The 18,525-nt window shown below is 38.9% G+C and overlaps 1 protein-coding gene across 2 annotated transcripts in view; it reads right to left on the minus strand.

Annotated features, from left to right (window-relative positions):
• Positions 1 to 18,525, minus strand: part of PARD3B (par-3 family cell polarity regulator beta) — a 402,476-nt gene that overhangs the window by 151,179 nt on the left and 232,772 nt on the right. For both annotated transcript variants that reach the window (XM_032114586.1, XM_032114585.1), the window contains one exon: positions 17,314 to 17,358. In XM_032114586.1, the coding sequence (XP_031970477.1) occupies positions 17,314 to 17,358 (45 nt within the window). The remainder of the gene's footprint in view (positions 1 to 17,313; positions 17,359 to 18,525) is intronic.

Raw genomic sequence — 18,525 nt, forward strand, 5'->3', positions numbered from 1 at the left:
ACACATCACTCCTCCACTCATGCTACGACCGTATGAAAATTAGAAACTACTGCTTGTGTTATTAGCCCAGTAGCTTTTTAAAACTAAATAACAAATATCACTTATATTCTTGAGATCATAAGCTTTTGCTCCAACTACAAGAAAAGTCAGTCTCATAAACATTAAGAACAAATATTTTGAACAATGTCACCGATATTAAGCAGCTCGGCCAGATTTCTCTAGCAATATCGGAACATTCTATTTTGCCTTTTTTTTACAGTGGCTAGTGCTGCAGTTAACTTTTTCAAGTTGACCAAGTGAGTAAGAAAAGAGCTCTCATGTTCAGTGATATCCTTACATAAAAAGCTACTATCATCAATATGATTATGTTAATTTTTCTTGTGTATCAAGAGTGAACACTAGCATTTGTATTCTGCCCTGTATCCTATTTTTCATCAAATATTTTCACCTTCTTTAGTCTTTGACTGTGGACCAGTATTTTCTCCACGTTCTGAGGAAATATTGGTTAATCTGTATAATGCATGCCATTCCATATTCTCAAAAAGATAATGCAAAACAAGCCATACTGTGGCTGAGTATAGACTTATGGCAATCAATCACTAAAATATTAACACAATTCTTAAAACTTTGCATATATTAGCACATGGTTAATCAGAGCTGCTTGACAGCTTCTTCTTCAGAGCTGTTTCTACAGCTTCACAGTATGTCAACCCTCATATTGGACAGTGAAACATACTATGGAATTCACTTCAGAGCAAAAAGCTAAAATCAGATTTTGAAACACTGAGGCTAATGTTAGTAGAATAAAAAATGTAATGGCTGTTCTACCATATGCTTAATTGGCCCCCCTGCAAAAAAGCAGTCCCCCAGGAAGGAGCTGAAAGCTACTACTTGGGTTCAGATCTTGCTGAAAGAGAAAAAGAAGGAAATGGGTAATCAGTCATAATTTCTCTTCACAGCAACAACGCTGATAAACATTTATGTGAACGATTCTTTTTGTTGTTGTGGATACCAAGAGTTTACATATGCTAAAAGGGAAGTAAGAAAACTCAAGAGATACAAGATCTGTTGAAGATTATCAGCTAAATAGAAGCTATTCTTGCCTTCAGTCCTTAAGTCCCTGAGTATCCGAAGGTGGGGAGAGCTCTTGGAGAAAAGTAAGACAAACTTGTCATATCTCTGCATTTCTCATGAGGCATTAGCATTTGATACTATCAGAAAGAGGACACAGGCCATGCAGACTTTTTGTCTGATCCAGCATGACCACTGTTAACTTTCTGGGATGTGTTACAGATGAAAGCTGTCCAGAACAATAACAACCTCCCCTTCCCCCCAAAAAACATGCTGCTGCTTCCTGTTCCTATCAATTCCTCATTGCCTGCATTATGAAAACACATAGAACCATGGGCCAAAAATCTCACTGCACTTGGTATTATACCAACTCAAAAGAGAATTAGTATTCAGCACCTCCGATAACTTCTGATCAAGACTACCCATATTCCTGCAACACTGGTGCGCTTTTGAATGGCAAGACTATAGATCTCTGCACAGCATTTCATTATGTTCTCAAACTGTTTTTGCTATTTCTTTATTTCAGGTCAGTTCTGAGAGAATGGTCCCTTCTTGCATAGATGGTCTTCACAGAATGGGTTAATTTTTTTCAACGTAGATAATTAAAAAATCCAACAACCCTCAAAGCTGTTCTAGCACAGAAGCTCTCTGATTCTTTTGTTAAGAACTGAGAGTTGGTGTTTTGTGGCAGCTTTAATACAGTCTTATTGCTATGTCACTCTTCAATGCCTGTACCCGTAACTCTGGAGAAGACTTAGATGACATTCCTGCATGCTCAAGCATATTGCTAACATGCCTTCTATTTCATTCAGTTTGATCTAAACCAGCTACCCTGAGTAAGAACTAATATTGATATTGTCTGATACCACATGACTGTTAAATTTTAATCACTAGGTTCTTAGTCTGATTAAGCAATTAAATTGCTTAACTGAAAACTACAAGGCGATTGATTTATTTGAAGGCACTAAGAAATTCTATTTGAAGTTTAAGGACAATTCCTTACCAAAGGTTACAAGCACTTTACACTTACAAATGAAAGCTCAACTTGCAAAAGTGTATTTCAGTATTAGTCATTCTAGTATTGTTTGCCCTCTCATTAATTGTTGCTATTTACTACAGCAGTTATTCCTGGCTTCCCTTTTCTAAAAATCACTACTAAAACAGGCACTCTGTTCTGCTAATGCAAATTACAGTGGAAGTGAAGACTCTTCATGAGCTGTAAACGTCACTCATCATTAAACTCGAAGAGTTACTGTTTCTGCTTCTTTAGCTATGAAAACTTCCTTAAAAATGGCTAAGTTTCCTTCTTTCAATTTGAATCATAAAGTATTTACTGTAACAAGATCAAAGAAAGACAGAGGCGGAGCTTTTAATGCCAAGTCATACAGGTCTGAAAGTAGCTCTTGTTGCAGACACATTATCACTGAGGCCTGAGGAACACTGAAATGAGCAGAACTACCTGTGAGGTGTGAAACTGCTCAAATAAACAAGGGCGAAGTTCGCTCTATATTTTGATCGTTTTACCATTTTTTACTCTAGGTGAGAAGATTCCTCTATCTAGAGTTGATGTGAAGTACAACACATACAGACGAATGTCAAAACTTCCCCAAAACTCCCCTAAAAAAACCCCCCAAACTGGCATGAAAACAAAGTTGTGTTGATCTGCACAAGTGGTGCTAGGAAGTTTTCTCCTATGGTGCTGGGATTTTCTCATCGAACAGAAGTTAAATGAGCACATTATTTTGACCTGAAGAAATCCAGTATATACCCACATCTCTTAACACTGATATGATTCACTACCTACACATACTTTCTCTGTTGCTTTGGCATCTCACAGGGTGAAGGAGCAGTAAAAAGACAGGTAAGCTAATCGCTGACTGACACACAGCACTGTGCTGACTGGTGAGTGCTCAGGTCAGAATTTTAAGACTACTGGTGAGCTCTGCCAGGAGGGGAAGAAGGATAGAAAAGGCAAAACTAAGCAGCCAGAGAGTCTGTGGGGTTTTATAAAATATTAAGTACTTGCTCTCAGAAAATGAATGTTTTAAGGTTTTCAGCTTCAATCTTGTGCCTCATAATTCATGACCGCCCCCCCAGCCACCCCCCTTTTTAATATAATACCTAAGATAATGAATCTTTTTATACTATCACTCTGTATTGTTCCAAATCCAGAGGTTTGGTCTGGAACTAGCTACTTAAACTCAAAGTGATTCTTTATAGCCTGTGTGGTTTATAGACTACAGCACGATCTTTCAACATAGTGTTTGTTATATTAATAAACATTTTTATTTGTTTATACATACAGTAATACTGTATCTACTACATACTAAATAAAATGCATAATTTATTTGCATTTTCCCATCTGATTTTCTGAAAAGGCTCATAAAAATTTAATGAAAGTAGTTAAAGCAACAGACTACGTATTAAAATTATATACAAAAAATGACCTTAAAGGAGTACTATTAAAATTGCAAAGTAAAGCGCTTAGGCTTGAAAAATGCCACAGCAGAGGTGTCCAATTTCTCTCTCTCTATCTGTGTGCACATTCTAATAGACTTTCATTTTATGTCCCAAATATATCATGACAATTTTATTTATAAAACTCTAGTTCCTTTCTTTCAGGAGGGATCTAATATTTTCTTCCACATGTAGAGCAATTCCCCTGCTCCCTTTGTACTGAGCACACGTTGATATCTGACATCAGCAGTAAAAAGCCTTCATGCCTCTTTCTCAAAGCCTTAGTAGCAAGGGTTTTTCAATAAACACTAATGACGTCATTTTAAGACAAACATGCACAACCTGTGTCTCAGCGACAAGGAACTGAAACAGGAGGATGATGATTCAGGTTCCCATCTTAAAATTCTCAAGGCTTGATTCCCTTGCCCTCCACACCCTCTTCTGAACACATGACAAGCAGCATGTCCTGGGCTCACAGCACTATCGCGACTGACTTTGGTCACAGCCCGAATACACCCAGCACCTCTGCGAGGCACCAGAAAACATTTCACTGAGTGTGGTGAAAGATACCTTCTGGCCCCCAGCAATTCTGGGGTACAGGCAGAGCTAGAAAATGGTTTCAGCAACATTGAAAGACTAGAAAACAGAAATTATGATTCTTTTTCCTTAAGAGCATCTACACTACTATCATCACCCTGGCCCCAGGCAGAATAAACCAAAAGCTACACACCTTTCACCTTCCACAACAAATGAGGTGAGGGCTGGGCCCTATACAACAGCCTTCTTTGCCCTGAACCAGATCCCTCTTGTGCTGACAGTAATGTCTTTGGGAGGTGTTAGGGTTTGATTAAACACTCTCACACCACCAGCACTCACAGAAAGGGTCTGAGTTGCCTTTGCAGACATCCTTACAGCTAGAGCTGTCTACTTCAGTCACCTTAAGCCTTCAAATTTATATTCTTCTAATTAATAGAGATTTTATATAGAGTTTTCTACATGTGGGAAGTTGGTGAGGTTTTTTTGGTTGTCACTTTTTTTTGGTTGTTTTGTTTTTGTGGGGTTTTGCTGTTTGGCTGGTTTTGTTTGTACTTTAAAAAGCAGTTTTCTTTACTGCACAGCTGGTTGCCACCCTTCCCCACTCTGTTTCCAATTCCACTGTCCTAGATCAACACAAGCTGGTCTCCCCCTCTCTCTGTTAAGTCACCCTTTTCCACACTGCACCTTCTCACCTACTGACATGCCCAATCTCCCTTTCCCCCACCATTCCCAGCATCCTTTTCTGGCTCCTCACCACCTCCCCCAGTAGCTTGCTATCTTCCCAGCCTCTAGCTATATATTCTTATCTTTTCCTCTCCTAAACAAAAACAAATATTGGAGTTATTTTAAGAGACAGTAAAAGAACAATCTCTGTCAAAAAAAAAAGCAAATAAAACCCACGCTTCAATTGACACTTGAATGGAAAGTTTTACTTCAAACACCTTCGGTTTCCTAGAATCTGTAATGGGATGTGTCACGCATGACACTTAACAGGTGATAACATAGTGACTACCGCACACTACACCCATACTCTGTACATAAAAAGAGAAAGGAAAAGCAAACCTGAGTGAAGGAGAGCAAAGGGATTTTTCTGAGACTTAATGAATTATCCATATTTCTTACAGAATGGCAGAAAAAGAATGACTGCAAGAAATAGTTTTCACCTGTATCTTTTCTCTTTAATGTGTTTGCTCTTTTAGTATAAACTCTGACTGAGAATTATTCTTTGTAGTTTTTTTGTGATGTACATGTCAGTCATAAGCAGTCAGTTATTCCATGCAACTGCTGACAAAATTTAGTCCTGCATGTAATGCTCATTTTTTTTGTGTCTTTAAAATTAAACTACTGTACTATTTCTTAAAAAGGAATTAAACTCCAGAAGCTTTGATCGAACAATTTTGTCATTTTGCTTTCAGAATTAGGCATCTGAGAAGATTATAAAGCAATAAAAAAAGAGGCATCTGATTAACTATACTATATTGAATTTCTCTTTTATAACATCTATGTTTGTCAACTGCAGCATTACAACTGGCAACCAAAAATACAGCTCCTTTTTTGAACACAGGAATTTATGCCAACTGCAGATAGCAACAAAAATTGTAATTACGTGAAAGACTCAAACAAATCAATGCCAGATCCTCTAGTCTGGTCCTTCTGCACAGAAACACTTGAAAACTGCCATAGCAAGGTAACAGAGGTTTTTATTTGCAAGCTTTGTAAGTGCAGTCGCCCTTCAGTAATGGATGCAAACTTCTAGTGCTGAGTTCTAGTTCTGTTCATCCCTCGGTTTGCCAGGTCCTCACCCCAGCACTGGAAGGAACAAAATCCCTATTTAAGCTGTCAGTGCAGCAGAGTCAGGGTCTTGCCGCTATTATGGCTCTAAGGAAACGAGCATTTTTAAATTGGGCAAACTGTAGAACTAAAGTCTGCCTCTCTCCATGGAATTCCCTGCTTTGCCCCGAGCCCACTGGTCACACTGGACAGAATGGTCCCTTCCTACTCCCTTCAGTCTGTGAACTGAGCAACTCTAGAACAGGAGAAAGTCTACTGATAAATGCTGTGCAGCAACAGTTCCTGGGACTTGATTATGCCCTGCATGTTCCCCTGGTCCTTGAGAATCTGCAGGTGAACCTTTTAGGTCACAGATGTGCTCTCCTCACAGACAGATATTCAGTCCACAAAGGTTGCTTTTAGATAAGTTAACCAACTTGAAGATGGGGGAAGGATTAAGGAAAGAATTTTCGCAACCAGAGGTGAATAATCAAAAAGAGCAGGAATCAGATATAGATCAGCTTCAGTATAGATGTCACACTGGGGGGTGTGGAGGGAAGGAACTGCATTTTAATGGCTTTAAAAAAACCCAAGCAAACGTAAGTAAGTTTGCTCTCATGTCAATAGGGCTCTTCTGTGCCTTCACAGAGAAGGTTCCAATCATTATACTTATTTCCTGTAGGTCAAACCAAAACCATCAGAAACTACATCACCCCATGCAAGACTAAATTAAAGCAAACGAAAAATTTCATCTATTAAGACATCAGGCAGAAAAATGGGTAAACACAAGAGGAGATATATTTTGAAAGGGCAGCATGGTGTCACTGCCAGAGGTAAAGGGAAAGTACCTGCTGATAGTCGACGGTAACTCAAGGAAGTGCCTTCTACTCTTCTAAAAATGCTTTCCACTTGGGTTGTCACTGCTATGTACAGAAAAACTCTCCTGCTCTGCTCTTAGGCTTAGCAGGACACTTAATTAGGGATGATATCCTGGGTACTTTTGGAGTGCTGTGTATGTAAGTGCTAAGTAGCATTGCTGTATTGAGAGACCCACTAAAAATAATGCTGTTTTATGAGATATACAAATAGCAGTGTAATTCTTTTCTTCAAAGCTAATTTCTGAACCATATTGCACTGCACAGCTTTTATTACACAGAAATGTGTATTAATAAATAGTGCCAGCAAGTCATTTTATATAATAAAGGCTTATTTCCAATGTTATAGGAAGCAAACATTGCACAAGATACTATTCCAGAAGTGAGCTGGACTAGAAACATCAATTACCTTCAAAATCCTTTTTATTGACATGGCAACATGATGGGACTTCAAAATAAAAAACGAAGGAGAAGAATCATTCAAAGTGGAGAATTAAAAATGCTTCCCTGTCTATACTCAAGCCTCAGAAGATAATACAACTGGCAAATACATAGTATTACAAAATTAAAAAAAAAAGTAAAATGAAAACCCCAAACAAACCCACATTAATTAAATCTTCTGTGGGACTATGTAATTTTTAACTTTCAGTCAACTAGTTTAAAAAAAGAAAAGTGTACCCTTCCTCTCTTCAGCCAGGAGCTCATTTAGTTCAGTGCTCTTCTTTCTACATCTCACACTTCATGCTCCAAAATGTAAGTTAGAGGGCCAGATGTATTATCTGGGAAGTTTTCCAAATTCATTAACTCCTTGGCACCAGCGACTTCAGGATACCCACTGCCAGCACTGAATATTATGCCCAGCAAAAAAACAGCTCCTGGAGGGAAAGGATTAATAAAATGAGGCATTCAGCCATGGCTGCTGGTCTCTTTGGTCACAACAAGCAACTAAAAGAATCACAGTAGCTGCCAACACTGATCACAGCCAGCTCTCAGCACCTAATACTCTGAAGGTCTTTCCTGAATATCTGCAGATCATTCATCACAGGTATTGCTTGAAGGAACACGAAACCAATAGTCAGAAAAAGACTGACAGGAAGGCTGTGACTCCAGTTCTAGCTGCAGAGGGTGGTAAATGTTACACAGGGGTGTTAGAATCACATCATCACTTTCTCCTCAATTACAGAAGACACAGACTGAGGGAATTCGTTTTGCTTTCTGAAATGGATGCAATGTGGCTGTCAACAGCTAAAGGACTGATGACTGAGAGCCTTAAAGAGCCCTAAAAAGGCAGGAGACACGATGGATTCACTTGTTGTTCTCAGCTTTCTTCTTAGGGCCAAGGAAGGAGTTCCATGATGAAAACCAGCTTACTATCAGTCATGAGCCATCTGTTCAGGCACCATCACCAGAGAAGCTCTCTACTTTAAAGATCAACATACAGCAAGAGGCCCCTAGGATTTTAAACATTAAACTTGCTTTGCTGGCTGCTGTGCCTTACTTTGAATCTTCACAGTTTCAATAAAAAGCACTGATTTATTTACATTCTTCAAATTTCAAATATACTGTTTCTTAACCTTTGCTTAGGCCTAATGCCAGTTTTCTTGGGCTTTTGCCATCTCCAATCACTTAAAATTTAGTAACAATTCTTTCTGCATGTGATATTCCAGGATTCCAAGATACCAAGATGTCAGGTGCTAATGACCACTTCCACAGAACTGCAGCATCTATTATCCTGTGTGAAATTCTGCACTAACACAGAAAGCTTTATTTCTGCACTCCTCTAGACACATCCACATATTTACAAGCTCTCCTATGCTCGTATGAGTCAGAAACAACCTGGAATACAAGGCAGTAGGAAGCTCCAACTCATAGCAGAAACTTTCAGCAAAGACAAGAAAGGTGGCAGGCTCAGCACAGACAGTCACAGTGGGAAGTGTTGCCAGGTCTCAGGAAGAGAATGCATGCCCCAAACAGCCCACAGCCGGTAACTCCTGCCAGCACCGCACCATTTCCTAGAGAGAGAATTTCAGTGCACAAGAGCCACAGAGCTCTGCAGGCACATCGCTCCTCCAGCCCACCGCAGGCTGGCACACACCGCATTTACCACAGACAGATGACCGCTCAATTCAAATATCAGCAGGCCTTGTGTTAAGTGGATGCATTCATCACAACTATTAAAAGTCTACACTTCTTTTCATTTTATACTACTTAAACATTCTGGGGATTTTAATGCTCTCTTGACCTGCTTCACTAAATTCTACACAGAGCAATATTCAGCAATACTGACCTAGGGGAGAAGTGGCAAGTATGGCATGTGAACATCAAACCCACCTCCAAGCCTCAGTTAATACAACAATATGCCCAGAATCACTACAGGAAATGAAAGGGGGGGGGGAAGGCAGAATTAGTATTAATGCATGGCTGGAAAAAATACCTGTGTGTTGGACTTTTCTTCCTAATCACTTCTACCACTTCTGTATCGTAAAGGAGCTGTAACACTGGGGAACTGCTGAGCTTGAAATTTCCCAAGTCACACTAAACAAAGTTCCTATCCCTTTCTCTGCTCCTAGAGCAAAGAATATTCCCCAAGGGAAAAAGGCTGTGGGTTTGCAATCTCCGCATGCCAACGATTCATACTAGGTAATGCATAATTCCTGTATTACTGAGATGTGATCAAAAAGAAGCAAATCTTTCACCACTGTTGTTTATTCTCAAAGACTGTAGTTTGGATATCTGCCAGATCAGGCCTTCTTCTCTGGGAAAAGGCTGTTCTTTCTGTCAGGCACTCAGAGTTTACCCACATTTAAAAATAAGGCACTCCTCACACGCAGAATCCCTCTTCAGCATCTTGCTCTAATAAACTAATGTCGCAGGTTTAGCAGCCAGTTCCCTACCTATGCATTCACAGGAGTATTCTCTAAAGTTCCTACCAGCAGGAACTTTTAAGTTTTATTTCATGCTTGTCAAATTGAAATATCTTATTTTGGTCCACTTTCAGGACACAAGCTTCCTTCATAGAGAAGTCCAAGTTGTTTAAGACTTCCTCAGTAGATGTACATGCACTTTTGTTTTTAAAGTGAGAACATGAAAAGGGCTTTGCTGTTGAAGCCAGGGATGGTTTACTACACTTTCATAGCACAGAAAATTATCATTTTCTGTGTGAGACAGAGTGAAATAAATGTTTCTGCTTAGCTTAGGCTTTTACAGGGTCATTTGTTCTCTGGTTCAGCAGCTTTCTGTGATCAGCTGGATTGAAAGAAACCCTACCCAGTCCCTGTGGTTCTTAAAGAAAACTGTTCTTTCTGTCTGAGCTGCATGTTCACTCCATCTGGCCCTTACGAAAGCTTCTCTCTCCTTGCTTGTCAGATGCAGCTGCTTTCAAGCACTGCTCAACCTTCTCTCACCCTTAGGACAGGACCAGACCCAGAGCACAGCAGCCCGAACAAAACTAAGAGACAATCATAGTACATTAAGAACAAGTAACATCACACAGTCAAAAATACACAAAACCAACTTTCACTGGCCATTAAGCAAACCTCTCAGAAACTCACTTTTAGTTTAGTGCTCAGGACAATAAAAGAGACTTAAATTTGCTCCTCCACTTCCTTTCTTTCAGCACAAAGACATCTCTGAAGATCCACAAATCTTCTTTCATCCACACTTTCTACCTCAGATGTGTCTGCCTACCCCCTCCACCCCAGTCAACTTTCTTCAGCTTAGGCTGATCCCTGGATCAAAAAATGTCAGTTACAAAGTCATTCTTCTGTTCTCCTGAACCTCCTCTTTCTTGCTCCCTGGACTAAACCAGAAGAATACTATTCTTTCTTGTAGAATTATTTTTCTGCTAGGTTAGCTTCCCACAACAGCTCATAATGGAATTATAGGAATAATAATGCTGGCATAGAGAGAAGGGGGGCAGAAACACGTAGCTCGGCCTTTATGAATACAAACCTATCATAGGATAACAGGAAAATACTCAGTCAATGTGCTGTTTTATAAAAACTCAATTATAGACTCTTGAATTTGCATCTGCACTGCTGTTGGTCTAAATCCAGTTTTGCTCTAGATCTTAAATCCCGCACAAGAACATGGAGGGAAACAGGTTCCTCCTGCAAACTTGTTATTGTTCTCAGCAGATCAGATCTATTCACTTTAATAACTGTAATTCAAAGAAAGACCAATGGGCACTGCTCTGCTGTATCTTAATACAAAGCACACTAAGAGTCACAGAACACAAAGCATTCATAAAATCAAAGTGAATAAGTGATTTTAGAAAAGATTCTTACAACCTAAGGATGAGACAGCAGGGATGCTTTTGTTCAGTTTGCAGAGGTTTACTGCCACTTTTTATTCCCTGGTCCTGCCACTGAAAAAATGGTTTTATTCACGGTAAGTAAAAAAATGTTAAAAAAATAAAAACAAAACAAACCATCAGTGCAAGTCTGGCATTTGAATTTAATAAAGATATAGTTTGACATAGTAGGTAGGGTGATTTAGTAGACAGCTGCCTCACAGTTCTCACATCCATCCACTTGCTGAGCTTCCCTTCTACTAGTGTGCAAGCTTGTCTCTCAAATGAGTGGTTCAAGGAGATAATCTCAGTACTATTCATTTTTGTCTTTCTTGTTTTAATTTTTGGCTGGTTTAGCTCTCTCAACCATCTCACCAGCTAAGCTGTGGGACTAGAATAAAGTAGTAATGGAAACCAGGCAGCTGCAGATAGGAGGCATGGTGCCCAAGACTGCTTTATTCGGCAGCAGCAAGCTTTTAGATCAACATCATAGCATCAACCATCACCCTCAAGTGAGGGATTTTTATCTACAGATGACTTTCTCAGGACCTAACAAAAAAGGGGTCACAACAAATCATCATCACACAGCTAATAAAGTCTTAAAAAAACCAAAAAAAAAAAAAAGGAAAAAAAGCTGTCAAAGGAATAGTTACAGCTGGTGAGTTACTGGGAGCATAAAATGATTCTTCTCAAGAGTAAAAATGAGCGCTTGTTTCCTTCCACAGAGGAGAACCATGTAACTACGTTATCTGAGAGCTGTTTATCAGTCACACTGACCTGGCATGCATGGGGGACTGTAAAGACCTCCAGCCTGACCTTCAGAAGAGATTTTAACTTAAAAACTGCTTTTCACTAAAATGTAACAATACAGAAAGTTCTGTTAATTTAGAATAATGGTTTGAAGCTCAGAACTGGTAAGTGTTCAGCCCTCCTTTTCCTGAGTCAGTGAAAAAGCAAACTTCTCATGCACAAATATATACAGTTTTTGTGCAACTAGCAGTGTTAATCAAGCCTCGCCATTCCCTCCCAGCTCTAATCAATGAAGATAGTTACAACAACATATAATATGCAACACTATTATACATGCTAAAAAATAAAAAATAAAGTCCATTAAAAAAGGGTAGCAAAGCCATATTGGCATCGAGTATTACGGAAGTTAATGCATCCTCCTAGGTTCACTAGACAAATTGTGTTTGAGGAAAAGCAAAAAACCACAGCAGTCAGAGATTCAACGAAAGCTGAGTGTTTTAATTTTTGGACTAGAAACAGTTTTAAACTCCAACAATATAACAGATTCATGTAACATCCTTGGCTTTATACTTTGCCAGACATAAATAAAGGAGAAAACATTCACTCAACAAGTGACCTGCAGGAAAAAAGGAACTTTTTTTTTTTTTGCTTCTCAGTTGCATGAACTGATACATATTCTCAGATGACAACTTATTTGGAACCATAAGTTCAACGGAGCACTTTGCTTGGAGAATCATAATCAAAGTTGATAATGATAATAATGTTGATAATAACAACACTACTACCACAAGAATATAATCATTAAAAGAGAGATGTCCAAGTGAATGTAACAGGGAAAGAGCAAAAAAACTTGCAAAAATATGCTCCACAATAAAACATCAAACATAATCCACAGTTTAATTATTCAAAGCTTACAGAGCCACGAGTTGTGGGTAACAGAGTGAACTGAAGCATCATAGAAAGGTACTTGCTCAGTTTTTGAGCCAGTCACACTGAAATGGCACCGAGCATCACACGGGCTGAACGAAGGGAAAAATCACATTGCACAGTTTCCAGTGACATGACACTGCTTATATCCAGTATCCAAGCCAAGACACATAGGTCAGGCTACAATGGTATTGCTGAGGTATACTGCAGACTGTGAAGTACACAAGTCCTCTTCACATTTACAAGAATGATTGAAGCAGCCAAGTATTACACTTATTCTCAAAGAGAATAAAAAAAATTTCAAATCGACCTTTTTTCTCCTCTCAGAAATGCAAAGGGAAGGGTCAGATTCCATATGCTAGATGCTTTCAGTTAGTGGCAAGGCCCTTGTTTGGACAGACACTTCATTGCGTATGCCAGGCAGCTCAGTCATTTACATGAGTCTTTTCTACTGTGGACCTGGTTACTATATAAATCCTTATGAACCCAGTACTAAACCCAATGCTCCCTTTGAAAAGCTGAGCTTTAATGACATCTACAGCAGCAAGAAGGCTTATTTAATAAAATTATAAGATCAGGCATAAGGAGAGGAGAACAGCACTTCCCTATCCACCTCTTCGACATAATTGTGTTACCTGCAAATCAAACTTATTATAATGGCAGCAGTCTCAAACAAGCCCGGCAGCATGCACCAAGCTTTCCGTAGTCTTTCCTAAATCCACTATTAACCCCCACCAGAATCCTTGATTAAAAGGAAGCCTCTTGTGCTACGGAACTATGCAAAAACCACAGGATTTTTCTGGTGTTCCAATAGCTCACACTTAGCCTTTACAAAACCTCAGAAAAATGTCCTTAATGCAGAATACATCCTGCCATTAAAGGATGCAGAGATACACCAAGACCTTTAACCTAAATTATTCCGAACTATCTCCACTTTTCATCTGAATTGCAGTTTAACCACAACTCAGTCACCCACACACGAAGCAGTACAGCTGTGATGGCACTCAGGTCCCAGGATAGCCTGCCTTGCAGGGTTTAGCTGTACAGCTGCCTCTCCAGACCTTCTTTTCCAGAACACTAACCTTACCTACAGGCTGAACAGCCACATGGGAACTGCACTGCCAGCAAAATTAACATTAAGGGACAGAGCTTGACCAGAAGCATCCTTCCAACTATCCCAATGGGCCTTTTCCTACTCAGATCCTAACCCTATCTCTTGCCATATGTTGTGGTTTAAACACATAGCATTAATTCAAATTCAGCTTGGTAACAGAGCTACCCCCCTATCACTCAGCCTTGCTGGTACTAAGCCATAGCCCAGTCACATGCTCCTCACATAGCAGCCAGCAAGAAAATAAGATCTTACTCATCTTGTCTCAGAACTGTCTTGAAACACAACCCCAGCCAAAAGCATGGTCTAGTGACATTAAAATAAAAATAGGAAAGCTTTTTTGACCATTTTGCTAATTAATATGTCAGAGCTCATAAAGAAAGACTCATCAGCTTTTCTCCAGCACTGCATCATCTGAAAGAGCTGTGTCAGCAGGGACCTCAGCAGACAGTCAATACATACTAAAAGTGTTCTAAGCAGTAAATCAGAACACAAAAAAGAATTTTAGAAAAAAAATTAAAATAGCTGCAAAAAATTCAGTACTCATTTTCAGTACTCAATATGCAAGTCTTGCCCTTCTTTATAAAGATATTCTCTTAACTGCCCTAGAACTGCTTTTAGAAGAAGCTAGGAGTTTATGAAAAACTAAGCTAAAGCTTGCTGATTTTTCATCTTTGTGAATTTTTAAGGATCTTCTCTGCTTTACAACAGAGGCACCGCTTGTCTGCTTCTCATTCTCATCATTGGTATTGGCATACCATTGCTGAGCACACAGGAAGGTTACAGAGGACAAATTCTTCCTTAGAGGATTCAGAGAAGTTGTCTTACACACACACAGCCTGAAATCTGTTTTTTTTCCAGAAAAGGACAAGGAGGCATCAATACAGCACTTCACTGCTTTTGCTGATGGCATTGTGGAAAACATTTTCAACACTAAGAACACCTGTAACCACAGCAGGGGTTTTCCATCCAGCCAGATCAAGGACAGGCCAGGTTTGAGAACCAGAATTCACGGGGGGGTTTCTATGAGGGTCACATACACATGTGGAACAAAGCTCCAGCCATCTTCCCACAGAACATGCTTACAAGCTCAGGATGTATCTAGACATACCTCTAAAAATCAAATCTACTTTTTAAGGAGGGTGGGGGGAAAGGAGCTACTGCTTCTGAGTGCAATATACAAAGAGACAGATGGGGCTAGAGCTACAGATCCTTCTAATTCCTGAGTCTTACGGAGAATTGTTTTCACGCTTTTTGAAATGAATGCATGCCTCTAACTCCTGCTGCTGCTGCTCAGTAACATGTAATATGTGAGGGATAAAGTAACTGTACCAAAGGCTGAGACTAAACTGAAGAGCCATTGCCCCAGAAGAAACAGAAAGGATATTTCCCTAGAGAGAATTACTCTGCTGCGTATTCTATAGAACAAGTGAAGGAGAGATAGGATAATTGCATTGATTGTGAGTAGGTGATAATTAATTCTGTAGAGAAATACATTTAGTTTCCTGAAGTCTAGAATAGGACGGAAACTCTTCATTTTGTAATGAGAAAATAACTGTGTTTTGCTTGCAGCACAAGAAGCTGCAATGTCTCCTTTTTAACATTCTTAAGGTCCCTATAGGAAGGCAGCACAATGAATGATGTTAAAACAGGAGTTCTGTGGTGTGACTGAATGCCAGAAAATTGCACATATGACATATAATTCTAGAAAGCATAGAGTAAAAAGGGACCAGAGAAAAAGAACACTGCGTTCTTGAACAGACCTTTAAATTAAATATATGAATGGAAAAATGAGGAAACCAAAATTTCAGCTTGATTTCTCTTTATGAAGCATTAGGAAATGGAACATAGCAAGCAGGAGAAATGTTTTCCAATGGTATTTGAACAGTAAAGTGGATAGGACCAACAAAAATAATTTACACACCAACCCTCTCAGAAGTTAGCTAGATTCTTTTATTCCTAAAAGGGAAAAAAAAAAGAAACAACTTGAGGAATCTTTGTGTCTATTCCTTGGGTGATCTGCTGGCCACTGATTTTAGTTTATGAAGGAAGATCTTAGGTATATGTAAGAGATCTGTGAGGAATAAGTAAAGCAAACAAGCCAAAGTTCAATAAACATGGGTCTACATGTTCATATAAAATTTGTAGGTGTCTTCAAACAGAAAACTTTTCAGTCAGTTTTCAAGAATCTGCAGAAGTGCGCAGAAGAAATATCAAATGCTACTAAAAATTACATTATAAAGCTTAATGTACCTACAACAATTGATTGCCAAAGAGTTATAATCTCACCCCTCCAATATTCTTTGATAGCAGCAAATTCCATTGATCTTTGGTAAACTGCATGATGTTGCAATGTTTGTAGTAATTTTTCTGAACAGGGAAAAGTCCAAGGGCAACACCCCCAGCTTCTTCAAGTTGACAAGATCATTTCTTTGAAGCTTTCACATTCCCAAAAGAGAAAGCTGGAAGAACTGTTTTTCTTCCCAGGAGTGATAATATTACAAGACATATGAACTATTCCCTGATTCAGAAAGAGAATCCAAGAACTTCACAGGCTTAGGAAAGATGCCAAAAAAATTTAAAAAGAATTTGTCTACTAAGTTCAGGAAGAAGTCTTCAGATAAGGAAAATCCACACCAGAGAACTAAAGGAGGACACCCACTTGTAGAGAGAAGGAATACCATGAACAATCAGGAATCTCACAGCTGACCTTCCTTTACATGAATTCAGCCTCTTAGATCTATCAATAGAGTGGAAAAAGGCATGTACAATGTGCTACAAAGGGGCAGCCTGAAACTTCAGGATGTTCTAACATCAGAAGAGATTGCCGAATAACTAAAGTTTTCTAGGAAGTTTAAGGTTTCTCATGTCAGCTTACTCACAGCTCATGAAAAATTACAATCTTACGTGACATAGCCTTGGAAGTTTTTTTAATACAACAGCTGCAAGTTGTACAATACCATGGCATGGTTGGTGAACTTATTTAGTAAGCAGGTACAGTAATTACAGCACTATGGGCTAATTTTCTTTTATTATTATCACCTGAAAAGTTTAAGAAAAACCAAATTATTTCTCCTGCACAATGAAAGGAAAAGCTGTAACACTTTTTTTTACTCTGTAGAATTTTTTAGTGTTGTCTTCCATATTCCTGGTAATGGAAGGGCAACTCAGAGCAAGAAGAGAAAGCAAAGAAACACTTGTACTTCTCAAAGTGTGTATTGTTTAAGTCTCTACACTCTATAAGAGACACTGCACTTCCACTTATTTGAAAGTGCATTTTCTTCAATTTACAACACCTGTACTGAAAAATAAAGTTACAACTCTTCCTGAGAATGACTTGGCAACATACACTACCTGGTTAAGAGCAATCCCTAATTCATCATCATTCAACTTGGAGTCAGTGCATACAAAGTAATGCCTCAATTGGCCTCTTCATCACCACAGTTTCTGGAAGCTGATTTCGTTTACTGCCCATGCTACTTTTAAGTTGCTGACTTTTTCTCCAAAATAGGAGGACAGCTTACCCGATTTGTGTCCGGCCAACAAACCAACTTTGCTTTCATCTGCCACTGGAGAAATAAAAGAAAAGACACAAAGATCAGAAACTTATTTAAATTCACAAGCCTTTGAAACACTGTCATATTATTTCAGACACAGCATCATGAATCTTTAAATTATAATAATATGAAAAAAAAAAGCCTTTCTTTACCTAATCCCCATGGGGTGCTTCAAAGTCCAAATATCTGAATCAAAGCCCTCTGAAACCAATAAAAGGACTACCAGCAGTCCTTGTGGGTTACAGATCAGGACCTCAGCACTTACACACTCAAAACTGAGTTGTCAGAAGAGCAATTGCACTTGTAAATAACTCATCTTGCCAGACAAATCACAGGGCATAGGAGAGTTGTAACATTTTCAGATCAAAGACCTCAATTGTAAAAAGAATCCAGATGTGGAAACCTTCCCATCTGCAAGACATCTCACTGCCTCACAGGACCTCTGCAGATAATAAGGTCTCCCAAACACTGATCTTTTTGAAGGCTTATGCATGTTTTGTATGTTATATTTTATTTTGTCTATAAATTGTAACTTTGGAGTATTTCACATCATCTTATAAAGGAAGTTGTTTGCAGTAGCAACAGTTTGCAGACAGTAGTGGAGGAGCAAATTCTGAATGTAACAGGAATTGGAAGTTCTGTTCAGTAACTTCAGTTTATCATCACATATCTCAAGAAACTAATTAAAATACTCTCCTGGAGGGCTGAGGGGAAGAACCAATCACTATTTCTTAAAACGAATTCTATGCAAAGAAACGGTGGTAAATGTAATGTTAGGGATGATAAAACAAGAACAGGAAATGAATGTGAGGGTTGAAAGCTTATCCTTCAACTCTGCCTGCCCAAGCACTCCCTTATAGCTTGCCTTAAAACATAATCTCTTTATATGATAAAATAAATTGTCAAGTCATACCAAAAATTCCATAAATGCAAACTTAAACAAGCTCTGTATAGCGGTCACTATAAAAAGTTTACATAGAGGGTTATCTGTAATGATACAAGAACCTGCTATTTTCTACCCAGGAAAGAGCAGTACAGTAGTTACTGACACTTGGGAGTTACTACTGGGAAAATAATCACAGTAAATATTTTCTTATATTGCCTCCCCACTTGACATTTAGGGAAGCTTTTATCCTCAAAAATCAAGATTCAGGACTGGGATTCACAACTGGAGTCATG

This window comes from Corvus moneduloides, chromosome 7 (assembly GCF_009650955.1).
Source record: "Corvus moneduloides isolate bCorMon1 chromosome 7, bCorMon1.pri, whole genome shotgun sequence".
NCBI lineage: Eukaryota > Metazoa > Chordata > Aves > Passeriformes > Corvidae > Corvus > Corvus moneduloides.